Source organism: Hypomesus transpacificus, unplaced genomic scaffold, assembly GCF_021917145.1.
Source record: "Hypomesus transpacificus isolate Combined female unplaced genomic scaffold, fHypTra1 scaffold_438, whole genome shotgun sequence".
In the NCBI taxonomy this organism is placed as follows: domain Eukaryota; kingdom Metazoa; phylum Chordata; class Actinopteri; order Osmeriformes; family Osmeridae; genus Hypomesus; species Hypomesus transpacificus.
Window position 1 is genome coordinate 42,212 of NW_025813955.1, and position 14,291 is coordinate 56,502.

General features: G+C 50.1%; 1 protein-coding gene across 1 annotated transcript in view; it reads right to left on the bottom strand.

Moving 5' to 3' along the window:
* The window catches only part of si:dkey-246i14.3 (ephrin A4), a 42,120-nt gene extending 27,835 nt beyond the window's left edge, over positions 1–14,285 (bottom strand). Inside the window, 1 exon segment of the mRNA XM_047016958.1 lies at positions 13,974–14,285. Within this exon segment, the coding sequence (XP_046872914.1) occupies positions 13,974–14,086 (113 nt within the window). The 5' untranslated portion in view covers positions 14,087–14,285.
* Between the last annotated feature and the right edge of the window lie 6 nt (positions 14,286–14,291).

The following is a 14,291-nucleotide window of genomic DNA, read 5'->3' on the forward strand; positions in this document are numbered from 1 at the left end:
ACACACACACACTCATAATCTCACACAAACACACACCCACACAGGCACAGAGACACTCTTCACCACGGTGAAAAGGGCGCTCGCTAAGCAAATACGCTAAAACCAATAAATCAGGGCCGGCTTTGAGAATCCATCTTTTACAAACTGGGTCACACTTCTGATGGGGCAGACTGTCTCTGTCCTCCTCCTCCCTACCCCCTCTCCTCCTCCCTACCCTCTCTCCTCCTCCCTACCCCCTCTCCTCCTCCCTACCCTCTCTCCTCCTCCCTACCCTCTCTCCTCCTCCCTACCCCCTCTCCTCCTCCCTACCCTCTCTCCTCCTCCCTACCCTCTCTCCTCCTCCCTACCCTCTCTCCTCCTACCTACCCACCCTCCCTCTCCATCTCTGGCACGAAGGTCAGGGTTTGTTAAGCAGTGTTATCAGCCCAGGTGTGTCTTTCTGCTTCTTTTCTCCTGTCCTCGTCTCTGACGCCTCTGAGGTTGTTAGTGTAGGAACCAAGCAACGGACACATGGTTTGGGCTTAGGTAGCACGCACGCACGCACATGCACACTCGTTTAGACAACTAGGATCTTGCCCCAGTATGGCCGACAGGTCTGAATAATTTAGGTGCCAAAAGGAGAGAAAGAGGAGGGAGAGGAAGAGGAGGAAGAGGAAGGAGAGTGAGTGAACTTCCCTGTTTCACACATTGAGCTTATTTAAGTTCTTCCCTTTCTTCACCTTCACCCTCACCCTCTCTCTGTCTCTCTCTCTGTCTCTCTCCCTGTCTCTCCCTGTCTCTCCCTGTCTCTCCCTGTCTCTCTCTCTCTCTCTCTCTCTCTCTCTCTCTCTCTCTCTCTCTCTCTCTCTCTCTCTCTCTCTCTCTCTCTCTGTCTCTGTCTCTCTCTGTCTCTCTCCCTGTCTCTCTCCCTGTCTCTCTCTCCCTGTCTCTCTCTCCCTGTCTCTCTCTCCCTGTCTCTCTCTTTCTCTCTCTTCACTGGGGCTCATTTCCTCCCCGTCAAGGTTCTCTCACCCCCCCTCCTCCGTCGCTCGTCCCGTCTCCTCCTCTCTCCTCTGTTTATCTAAGCACTTTCACGGTCACTGCTCTGCTGTCCCAGGAGAGTCCCCTGGCCCCTCTCTCGCTCTCCCCTCCCAGCCTGTCCACGCTGCCCTCGCTCGCTCCATCTTGCTCCGTCAGAATGGGTCAGGTTCATATCGCCTGGTGCACTGGGGGTATGGAGCCCCCCCCACCCCACCCCCCAGGCAGCACGCTTTGTCCTGCTCTAGTCACGCACATGCCCCCCCACCCTCTCAATAGCACGCACACACACACACACACTTGTCTACGACTGTTCCCAATAAAGAACAAGCGTGGATGGTCAAATTAAAAGCACTTTGTCAGAAAGTTGGTTCAACCTCACAAATAATATTAAATATCAAACGTTTTAGGAGTGAGGGAAGTAAGAGTTGAGTGGAGGAAGCCCCTAGAAGAACAACACGCTGCTCTATGAATCCCTGCCGAGGTGGGAGCTAGCAGGAAGGGCACTGCTGGGCCTGCGTTTGGCTTGTACTTTAGTTTGAAGACACAAAAGCTTTAGCAGGACCTGGACATCATGTCTGCCCAGTGTAGACCAGGACCTGGACATCATGTCTGCCCAGTGTAGACCCATCACCAGAGAGAAAGCCTTTACAAACCTTTAGGGGTCCAATAAGGTAGGCTGGACATTACACTACGCTCCATGAAACATCATCATGACCCACAGAAATCTAAAACAAACAACAGACATCAACTTCAACCAATGACAGAATGACATTACCACAGACACTAGAGACAGAGAGACAGAGAGAGAGAGAGAGAGAGAGAGAGAGAGAGAGAGAGAGAGAGAGAGAGAGAGAGAGAGAGAGAGAGAGAGAGAGAGAGCGAGAGAGATTGTTTTCTTTAGGTTGTGTTTGCAGAGAGAGAATCCAGCCTTCTGACTGACAGGGAACTGAAATTATCAGACTATTTTGGGATTAGAGATGACCGACTGCTACTAGATGAAATTAACAGCACTTCCTAGATGAACAGCCCGTGAGGAGTGTGTTCTATAGCTTCTTTCAGTACAGGTGTGGTTAGTGTACTAAGAATAAATACAAATGTGTAACTAACTAATTCTCGCTGTAATGACACAAAATCGAACACGCACACAAACGTTCACTTCCTCGCCCCAGCGTTAAGCCATAAGCACCTTGGATGGGGGTTTTCCCCTCTACACAAAGTTTTCCTGACGTGTAAGGCAAAGCACCAGATTATGTGTAGGCTTGCAGATTAGTAGCGTGATTCTAATGGAAGCGCTTCTCCAGCAGTATGTTGATGAGGCGAGGCGAGGAGAGTACTACACTGCAATGAGATTCATGAGTTCTCAGGCTTCAAGGCCAGGACTGGGGAGATGTGGAGCGAGCAGAACTGCACCTCGCCAGCGCCTCGCCAGCGCCTCGCCAGCGCCTCGCCAGCTCATCCAGCCTATCACTATGCGGCTGCAGCCGGGATATGAACCCTTCGACCGGGCAGATGATTGTGGCCCAAATAAGGACAACACAAGGACAGCAGAGTAGCAAGCTCATATAAATGAGACCTCCACATCTAACCCTAACCCCTCCACATCGATTTCAGAAGTGTGGTTAAAAAGAACAATGTGTGTGTGTGTATGTCCAAGGAAAGGTCTGGCGAGGATTGGGAAGGAAGAGGTGTGTGTCTCTCTGTATGTGAGGGTATGAAATATAAGTATGTATAAGGCTGTGATTTATATTGATGATAATTTCTGTAATTCCACCATTGCTTTGGCAATATGAACACTTGTTGTTTTCATGCCAATAAAGCTCTTTGAACTGAACTGAACTGAGTGTGAGAACGAAATAAAGCAAGAGAGAGAGGGGGAGAGAGACATAGAGGGAGAGAGGGAGAGAGAGAAAAAGAGAGAGAGGGAGAGAGCGAAAGAGAGAGAGAGAACGAGAGAGAAAGAGAAAGGGATATTGTGAACTGAGGTGAGGCGAGGGCAGAGAAGAAAAACTGAGGGATCTGAAAACCTTCCAGAATAAACTCGAAGTTCATGTGGTACAGGTTTAGTCTACACATATAACACACCTAAATAAATGTTGAATGCACACACACCCCAATGTACCAATACCATCACTCATTTTCAACCTCAAAGAATCCAAGCTGCCTAGTGAGATAGGGTGTAGTGTTTGGGTAAGTACACGATACAACATTCCATTCATATTTCATACAAGAAGTCTGTTGAAACAGCTCCAGTCCACACGCAGGCTTGAAGCACACACACACACACACACCCACACACATCCACACACCCACGCGCAGTGATGCGCTGAAACACTGTCAGTCCTAAAGGAGGGTGCGATTCTCACTGACTCTCCCCAGAGGCTCCGCAGCCAGAGTGCGTGTGTGTGTGTGTGTCAGAGAGAGAGACAGGGGTGTGTGTGTGTGTGTCAGAGAGAGAGACAGGGGTGTGTGTGTGTGTGTCAGAGAGAGAGAGACAGGGGTGTGTGTGTGTGTCAGAGAGAGAGAGACAGGGGTGTGTGTGTGTGTCAGAGAGAGAGAGACAGGGGTGTGTGTGTGTGTGTGTGTGGGGGGGGGGGGCTTCAGTACGCTAGGCCCTGACAGTGATAGTAATACCTGCTGACATCCTTTCTTCCCTCGCTCCCTCGCTCCCTCCTCCCTCGCTCCCTTTCACCTCATTCCTCGCTCCCTGGGGGCCTTCCCTTGCCGTTTGGGGAGTTGAAATCTGTTGACTCTTTCCCTCTCCTACCCTCCTCTCCTACCCTCCTCTGCTAACGCATTCTCCATCTCCCGCTCAGTCTATGGCTGGTCTAATGCTTTTACATCTCTGGGGGATGGGGGAGGTGATGGTGTGTGTGTGTTTGTGTGTGTGTGCGCGAGCGTGTATGTGGGTGGGTGACAAGAAAAAACTGTGTGTCTCTCTCTCCCTCACACTCACACACTCACACACACACACACACACACAAGTTTTCCCTGAGCAGTAAAGGCTGAGCAGTAGGGGCTGAGCAGTAAAGGCTGAGCAGTAGGGGCTGAGCAGTAGAGGCTGAGCAGTAGGGGCTGAGCAGTAGAGGCTGAGCAGTAGAGGCTGAGCAGTAGAGGCTGAGCAGTAGAGGCTGAGCCGTAGGGGCTGAGCAGTAGGGGCTGAGCAGTAGGGGCTGAGCAGTCGAGGCTGAGCAGTAGAGGCTGAGCAGTAGAGGCTGAGCAGTAGAGGCTGAGCAGTAGGGGCTGAGCAGTAGAGGCTGAGTAGTAGGGGCTGAGCAGTAGAGGCTGAGCAGTAGAGGCTGAGCAGTAGAGGCTGAGCAGTAGAGGCTGAGCAGTAGGGGCTGAGCAGAAGGCTCCAGCCCTTAAGAGAGGCTATGCCAACCCGTGGCGTGCACGACATCACTACTGCCAAACCGTACCAAGACCCCGCCTCAGATGTCCATGAGTCCACATGTCTGTGTCTCAGGAACCATGGTGATGGTGTTATACACTCCAGGATGTGATGGTGTTATACACTCCAGGATGTGATGGTGTTATACACTCCAGGATGTGATGCTGTTATACACTCCAGGATGTGATGCTGTTATACACTCCAGGATGTGCTATACTGCAGTCTGATGATGCAGAGAAGATGACCTGTGTCAACTCTCTCTGGAAGACACACCGAGACTGGATGTTTCTGGATGATAGGCGAGGTTTGCAATATTGCCTTAGCATGCAGCTTTAATGAATGTCACCAAAATATCATCTTGCCTATGCAGTCAGGATTGTGTGTGTGTGTGTGTGTCTCACTTCAGGTTGAACAAAACAGGATGAAAAGTGCCCACTGTTCACAAAACTAAACGTTGTACGACACAGTAACATGTCCATCTCGTTGTACGACACAGTAACATGTCCATCTCGTTGTACGACACAGTAACATGTCCATCTCGTTGTGCGACACAGTAACATGTCCATCTCGTTGTGCGACACAGTAACATGTCCATCTCGTTGTACGACACAGTAACATGTCCATCTCGTTGTACGACACAGTAACATGTCCATCTCGTTGTACGACACAGTAACATGTCCATCTCGTTGTGCGACACAGTAACATGTCCATCTCGTTGTACGACACAGTAACATGTCCATCTCGTTGTACGACACAGTAACATGTCCATCTCGTTGTGCGACACAGTAACATGTCCATCTCGTTGTGCGACACAGTAACATGTCCATCTCGTTGTGCGACACAGTAACATGTCCATCTCGTTGTGCGACACAGTAACATGTCCATCTCGTTGTGCGACACAGTAACATGTCCATCTCGTTGTGCGACACAGTAACATGTCCATCTCGTTGTGCGACACAGTAACATGTCCATCTCGTTGTGCGACACAGTAACATGTCCATCTCGTTGTACGACACAGTAACATGTCCATCTCGTTGTGCGACACAGTAACATGTCCATCTCGTTGTGCGACACAGTAACATGTCCATCTCGTTGTGCGACACAGTAACATGTCCATCTCGTTGTGCGACACAGTAACATGTCCATCTCGTTGTGCGACACAGTAACATGTCCATCTCGTTGTGCGACACAGTAACATGTCCATCTCGTTGTACGACACAGTAACATGTCCATCTCGTTGTGCGACACAGTAACATGTCCATCTCGTTGTGCGACACAGTAACATGTCCATCTCGTTGTGCGACACAGTAACATGTCCATCTCGTTGTGCGACACAGTAACATGTCCATCTCGTTGTATGACACAGTAACATGTCCATCTCGTTGTACGACACAGTAACATGTCCATCTTGTTGTACGACACAGTAACATGTCCATCTCAGTAACGTTCCTCTGGAACTGTTTCAGTAAGTGCCAACACTGGACATGAAACTGACTCGGTACAGCAAAGTCCAGAGAGAAGGAGCCTCTCTAGCATGCCGGACAGGGTTTGTCACGTCAACCACCCCCGCTGACCATCACCACACAGCCACGTTCTGAAAGACAGTCACCCCCTCCAACCCCCCTCCCCTCAAGAAAACGATCTGCAGTATTTCCTGCTGGTTCCGCGTGGCTGGGGGGTGTGATCTGGCCTGGAGGATGTGGTGGGGTGTTCCTGAGACCAGGGGATTGTTGCTGCAGTCCCCTGGAGTGCGTGTGCACTACCATGTTGTGTTCTGTACGGTAAACCCCCCCCCCCCAGTGACCAGCACCACCTGGGTCAATACTAATTCAATTTCAGTCGGACGGAATTCCCTGGCTACCTCTTGGCAGGATTTCTGAGATGAGGAAGGGAGCGTTGCCTACAGTGTGTGTGTGTGTGTGTGTGTGTGTTGAGCAGCACACTGGTTAAACACTGGGTCAGATTAGGTCATTGATTGGGTCTGGAGGGCTGTGTTGTTCACCCCGTCTTCCAGAGCGGTCAGTCTGCAGACACCGCTCTCCTGTCCTTACCCTGCTCAGACACCACCCCCTACACCACCCGTCCTTCAGTCCAGTCCAGAGATACCAGCACCACCGTGTCCTAGCCGGAGTCTGTTCCTGTGCCTCAGCTAGCAGGCAGCCCTGCTGTTCCACGCCCCCCCCCCCGCCCCCGCCCCCGCGGCCATCTTGTGCCCAGTCCAGACAGCGGGCGCGTCCATGGCGACAGACGAGAACTCTGCCAGTTCCAGTATATCTGTTTTCACAGAGCTTTTGCAGTTACACACCAGTACATAGAGCTGCAGGAATCCATAATACTGATGTATCTACACTGTGCCGTGTGTGTGTGTGTGTGTGTGTGTGTGTCAGCGGTGACAGAGAGGTGAGACCATATGCAGCATGGAGATAATGTGAGCCGCCGGTGATAATATCTAGGTGTTAAATTGGTATTGATTGTCTAACTAGCCTGACCAGGCGAATACCAGGAGCAGGAAGGAGAAGGGAGGCAGACAGACAGACAGACAGACAGACAGACAGACAGACAGACAGACAGATAGGCAGACAGGCAGACAGACAGACAGACAGACAGACAGACAGGCAGACAGGCAGGCAGGCAGGCAGGCAGGCAGGCAGGCAGGCAGGCAGGCAGGCAGGCAGGCAGGCAGGCAGGCAGGCAGGCAGGCAGGCAGGCAGTCCTCTTTCTACATCTCTGTCTGCTCCCCTGCCTTCGTTCTCTCAGTGCGTTTAGCAGCGTGACCAGCTGCTCTAATACAGACATCCAGAATGCTTGGCCTCTTGCTTTGCTAAAAACTCATTTTCTACAGTCCGTGTTTTTGTGTGTCTGCCTCTGTGTGTGTGTGTGTATATAAATGTACGTGTCTGTGAGAGCAGACACCTCAGCAATAGTAGGATTATATTTTCTTGTTATTGTGCAGTATTTGCTAACAAGATTTTGAGAGGCTAAGTATACCAGTATCCTATTGAGCTGCCAGGCCCCTTGTAGTGATTACTGATTGTACACACACACACACACACACACACACACACACACACACACACACAGCTTTATCGTGAACAGGGCCAGGTAATGTTCACAAAGTGAGATTTGATTGTTCAACACCAGCCACTGTTTCCCAGAGGAACACCCCCTCCCTGGGTGCAACGACCCTCAAACCACCCCAACCTCCTCCTCCTCTCCTCCTCCTCCTCTCCTCTCCTCCTCCTACTCTCCACCACCTCCTCCTCTCCCCCCACCTCCTCCTCTTCCCCACCTCCTCCTCTCCTCCTCCTCTCCTCCTCCTCCTCTCCTCCTCCTCCCCTCCTCCTCCTCCTCTTCCTCCACCTCCTCCTCCTCACCCACCTCCTCCTCTCCTCTCCTCCTCCTCCTCTCCACCACCTCCTCCTCTCCCCCCACCTCCTCCTCTTCCCCACCTCCTCCTCCTCACCCACCTCCTCCTCTCCTCCTCTTCCCCCACCTCCTCCTCTCCCACCTCCTCCTCGTCCTCCTCGTCCACCTCCTCCTCTCCACCACCTCCTCCTCCTCACCCACCTCCTCCTCTCCTCTCCTCTCCTCCTCCTCCCTCTCCACCACCTCCTCCTCTCCCCCCACCTCCTCCTCTTCCCCACCTCCTCCTCTCCTCCTCTCCACCACCTCCTCCTCCTCACCCACCTCCTCCTCTCCTCTCCTCCTCCTCCTCTCCACCACCTCCTCCTCTCCCCCCACCTCCTCCTCTTCCCCACCTCCTCCTCCTCACCCACCTCCTCCTCTCCTCCTCCCCCACCTCCTCCTCTCCTCCACACCCTGCTACACCTAAATGAGCTGCCCCAGGAACCTAAACAATGAAGCATTTAGAAGAGAGGCTGGAAAACGTTCCCACACAGGGGCACACGCAACGCTTGTAAACAAGTGAGGGGGCCCACAATGCGCGCACGCACACCCCCTCTGTCCAGCAGGGGCACAATGCCTACTCAGTGTAGGGGGAAATTGCTGAGGAAGTTAACTAACTACACTACACTACTAAGTGTGACCATCACTCATATTATATTTATCAATAAATATGACCAGAACTTGATTTATTTGACTGTGTGCCACAAAGAAAGACGTGCTGGTTAAATCACAGGCTTGCGTTTCCTGTTAACAGCAGTTTCACACTCAGCCTTTGTTCAAGGAAACACACATTTCCCTTGAACACACACCCAGAAAACCACTTTGGCACACACACACACTCACATTTGACTCCTCTCCTGATAAGGCCATTGTTCCACTGAAATGAACTTTAGCCACCACAACAGTAACAAACATTGATTCACCAACAAATCACTGAAAGTCCTTCACATTGTTCACCTAAAGAAAGGAGGACACGCAGCAACAACACCTACTGGAGATACACACACACACACAAAAATAAAAAACTATCACAGACACTCATTTTGTATTTGTCTCTGTAGAGACATAACTTCAACAGCGTGCTTCATTTCGGCAGACGAGACAATGGGTATCTACTCAGAGGAGAGAAAGGGAGACAAAGAAGAGAGAGAGAGAGAGAGAGAGAGAGAGAGAGAGAGGCACAGGAGAGAAATGGGAGAAAATGAGATGAGGGGGAGAGAGAGAGATTGTTTTCTTTAGGTTGTGTTTGCAGTGCAGGGAATAGAGTTGTAATTACCTGACTGTGGGTTTGTTGATTATAGTTCACAGGTTCTCCATGTTAATCATTTACCAGGAGACGACAAAGATTATAAGAGGGAGACAGACAGGAAGAGGAACGCAGGGGGGGGGAAATTTCACACAAACTGATAAAGGAGGGGGGGGGGGGGGGTGGACAGAGAGAAAAATCAGTCTAGAAGTGCAATCACAGCTCCCCTGTGTGTGTGAGAGAGGGGGGTGATTTCCTTATCCTTGGTGTTTATGCGGGATAATTCGTTTGAGAGAGCACAGAGGTAAGTCATGCATACACGCTGCACAGATTACACAACACTTGTTATGAATCATTTCTATAAAGATTCAGAGAGCCAACACTCTCCTACTGCTCTGTCTCTACATGCCTCATCAGTCCATCACCCCACAGAGGGAGAGACAGAGAGGGAGATAGAGAGACAGAGAGAGAGAGCAGAGACAGAGACAGACACACAGAGAGAGAGAGAGAGACAGAGACAGAGAGACAGAGAGAGAGAGGAGAGAGAGAGAGACAGACAGAGAGACAGAGAGAGAGAGACAGAGAGAGAGAGAGAGAGAGAGAGAGAGAGAGAGAGAGAGAGAGAGAGAGAGAGAGAGAGAGAGAGAGAGAGAGAGAGAGAGAGAGAGAGAGAGAGAGAGAGAGAGAGAGAGAGAGAGAGAGAGAGAGAGAGACAGAGAAGGGGTGGAGACTAAAGAGACTGTTGGGATCTCTGGTATTTGTTACTCATAAGTTACGTGTCTAAACTTGAGTTACTCCAAACCACCATATCAATGTTGATGAAGAGGAAGAATAAGAAAGACAGACAGATAGATAACCACACAAAGAGTGTGAGAGAGAGAGAGATACGTTAAGAGTCCCACAGGAAGGAGGGGCAGCTAGATGGAGTCAGAGACATCAGGGTTCCTCATGTCTCTGTGTGTAACAGGTGTTATCTTCTGTTAGAGCTCTGCTAACCTGCAGTGCTGCAGGGACAGAGAGAGAGACACAGAGAGAGACAGAGAGAGAGACAGAGAGACACACAGAGAGAGACAGAGAGAGAGACACAGAGAGAGACACAGAGAGAGACAGAGAGAGAGACAGAGAGAGAGACAGAGAGAGAGACACAGAGAGAGACACAGAGAGAGACAGAGAGAGACACAGAGAGAGACAGAGAGAGAGACACAGAGAGAGACACAGAGAGAGACACAGAGAGACAGACCAACCAGAGGACCTGTGGAGATAAGGGAGAAAGCTGCTACCCAGAGGAGAGCAGAAAGCTTCCAACCAGGTTCACTAAACTAAACTAAACTAAGGCCACACAGTTCATCATCTGAAACTGTTCTTAAGCCCTGATGGAGTTTGTGTGCTGCGTAACTACCAGGATGAACATCCAGCTGGTGCCTCTGTTCATCTCTCAAGTCATGAAGAATGTGGACCAGCTGGTTCAGGGATTTCACTCTGGTGTCCAAGGGCACATTTAGGTCACACTATCGGCTCTGTTCTAAAACCTGGGTGGAACGGCTTGGAGACTAAAACATCTAGGAGGTGGAAGGGAGGGAACAGGGAGGGGTCACCAGCACACAAGTACAGTCATGACCACAAGTATTGGCAGTGGCATAGATTTTGTATTTCGTGAAGTTTCCTGCTTTAGTTGTTATGGTGATGATTCCGAGTAATCCGATGTATTTTAAACAACTTGGGCAAAAGAAAGCAGAACTTCATCATTAGGCCCTTGCATTAAATGAGCAGCTAACTTCATTTCACTGAGTCATATCATCTGCACATTGGGGGAGAAGTGAAGGAGTTGTAGTCAGGTGAAATCACTCTCATTCTGATTGGATTATAAGAGCAGACTGATAGCAATGAAAGGAGGGACTCAGGATATATTGAATGTTTTTGCCATTAAAAGCCTTAAAAACATATGAAATGCTTGTCATTGTTTTTCTGTATAGCCTGCCATAGAAACGTGAAAAACCATCTACTATACTGAAGCAGAATGGAAAACACTGATTTCTGTCAGTGCCAGTAATTTTGGCCATGACTGTATGCTCAGTGTTTTACTAACAGGGAGGGCCTGTGTACAGTCAGCATTCAGTTCGCCACTGAACGCTCTTTGGTTTAAAACTACAGACTATTTAAATGAACCCTTATCAAAACCAGGAAGTTCAACAGGGAGAGAAAACCCAAGGTGATTGCAGGATTGAGCTGAATCATAAACTCTCCGCAATAAGCAGTAAAACTAAATTAAAGGACACAGGCAGGCCTGTATGAAAACCGAAACGCCACATGCGTAATGTATGACCTTAACATGTACAACACCCGGTCAGCGTCACGTCTTTCACTTCATTTTAGTGCTCCGATTTTCAATCTGCACCGAACTAAATGAGGTCCAGTAAAACTCTCCCCCAGCCCGTTAAAGCCTTTTCAACACGCTGAGGAGCGGTAACGACGAGGCCACGGTCTCTCCGCGCCACTGAACCTATTTCATTAAAATCATAAATCCTGATTTCCAACGGAAAGGTAGCGACGACAGTGTCCTCAGTCATGTGCGAAAACAGCAGCCAGCGTGTTCCTAGAGCTAAGCTAGATAAGCTGAGCCCTGTGTGTGGCGTTAGCCGCCGAAAGCTAGCTCTCAGACGCCGGCTAACTGTCAGGCAACAGCTAGCTAGCCACAACATAGCCAGGCAAGACAGGAAGGTAATGCAGGATTATTAGGAATCAGCAGTTTTGTGTTATTTTTTTAAATTGGATTATTACGGGTTGTAGTTACAGTGTTTCTATCTCTGCTTCAGCCTTCTGAGTTGGTGAAAGAGTTGCGTTTCTCCTGCCTATCAGGGCTGACGCTGCACTGTTTCTGCAGTCAGGGCAGAGCTGCACTGTTTCTGCAGTCAGGGCAGAGCTGAGCTGTAGTCCACCTTCTCCACACGCTTTATGGGCCCTGGGAACGAGCCGGACTCCCCTGGAGCACCACAGGAAAATGACTGAACCTAAACTAATCACACAGCCAATATCCTACCCTAGCAGGGAGGGGAGGGAGGTGAGAGAGGGACAAGGGGAGAAATGAGAAGAGATGGGGTGAAGCGAGTTGAGGGAGAGATGATGGGAGAGAGAAACGAGGGGGAGGGGGCTCAGATACGGGGGGGGGTTCAGAGAGAGGAGGGGGTGTTCAGAGAGAGGAGGAGGGGGTTGTTCAGAGAGAGGGGGAGGGGGAGAAATGAGAGTAGGCCCCGGTCTCGGCCCTTTGGGACCCTGGTATGGGCGCTCCATCACGGGCACTCTGATAGCTTTCTGATTGGGCGGTGTGTCAGAACAAAGCGCTCCCCCCGGTCACAGTGCGTTACCCTCCACGGTAACGCTGATGGGATTGGGTGGTGGCGGCCAGTGTTTCCCTGCCATGCTGTGTGAGGGCAGCCTGTCCCAGGGCCCCAGAGGGAAGGCTGGTGATTCCCTAACATGGTTAATGCTCGGCACAATCTGCAGGACTGTGCTTTAACAGCATGCACACACTGGTGCCTGGCTTCATTCCAATGAAACAGTTTGTCTGAACCCCGTCAGCCCCCACCCTGGCTTCATTCCAAACCTTCTGACGTGCATCCTTTACCTCTGCCGTGAAAGGGAACTGGACGAAGCCTCAATACAAGTGGCTTGCTGGTAAAAACCATCTCATCTACTAGACCTAAACTGTGCTTGGTTGAAGGTCTAAGGTTGCTATTTTATCCTTAACTGCAGGTTGGGACCCGGGCTGGCCCTCAGGTCGTAGCAGAGCTTATGGAAGTGTGAGAGAGGGTTAGGGTTAGGTGTTAGTGTGTTGGGGTTAGGGTGTTGGAGAGCCTGTTTTGTCCCTCCAGCTCTCAGAACTGAACCTTTCAATTAAGAACACCTGGATCAGCGGTGAGCCCATCTCTGGATGACTAATAACCCCAATCAGCCCATTACACAACACCCACTTACACTCTCTCTCACACACACACACACCCCCACACACACACTCTCTCTCTCTCACACACACACACACACACAATCTCTCTCTCCCTCATGCTCATTCACATACACTTTCTCAGGTACACACACAAAGAGTGGAGTATGCTTCCATTACTAAACGTTTACACACGTAAGCACTTTAGACCTCAGTAATATACACCTGCGTTGGCTGATGTTATCTAGGGCACTTTAACCCCCCGTTCCTTCCTTCCTTCCTTCAAGAGCTGCTCTGACCTATACATCGTCCTGCTTGGGTTAGGGAACACAAGGACTACTATGGTTTACATAGATCAAGTCTCATGATTAAGCTGCTGGATAACAGAAAGCAACATTAAACTGCCCAGTTCATGCCAACAAGGAAGTGCACCAGGCCAACCTGTCACTGGCCAGGCCGTGGCTGCACAGGAGTTGGTCACATGACCCGATCTGGACAACTCTCCAGAGATAGAGACCAGATTCATGCCCAATCCCGTGCCAAAATGTGGGCATATCCTTAGGCAGACTTAACTTACATTTTGTGTCAGTATTGAACCAGTCTGGTTCAGGTACACTACAGGGTTACCTAACGTGCAACTGTGCGTGTAGGTTTAAATTAGGAACAGCTCTGGGTGTTTAACATGCTGTTGTACATCTGTCCTGTCAAAGTTTCAACACAACTACATTCCTGCAAGGACAGGAGTGTTCGTGCTGAGTAACACATTCATGTGCTGAACATATTTTTTTATACTGAATAAAAAAATTGAATTACACAGGCTTTAGACTGTTGCAGGCTAAACTATAGGCTACATGATGTGCAGCAGTGCGCAAGTCAACGGAGAGGAAATTGCTGTTTGGTTTACAATACAAGGAACTAGTTGCATAGCTGACATACTGGTAGACGGAGAAGCATCCGCAATTCTTAACATTCCTCACCTGGCGTTAGTGGAGTTCCAGTAGACAGCGTGTCTCTTGGCCAACGCTGAGACGACACTGAGTAGGAAAACGATGGCTCTGAATAATGAGCTTGAGGTCCAAGAGCGACCCATCACTGCAACGGGCGAGGAGCGGACCAGGCGGGCCACAGAGGGTCTGCAGAGGATCGGTTTTACCGACAGCGGTGATACAACTTGGAAACGGGTTCAAAGGCCAGGAATCGACTGGTGTGTAATCCTTACAAACTCAACTCGCTTGGAAATTATCACCTAAAATAAGTCCTTTTCCACATTGAAGTGAAAATGTTGGAACAGCTGT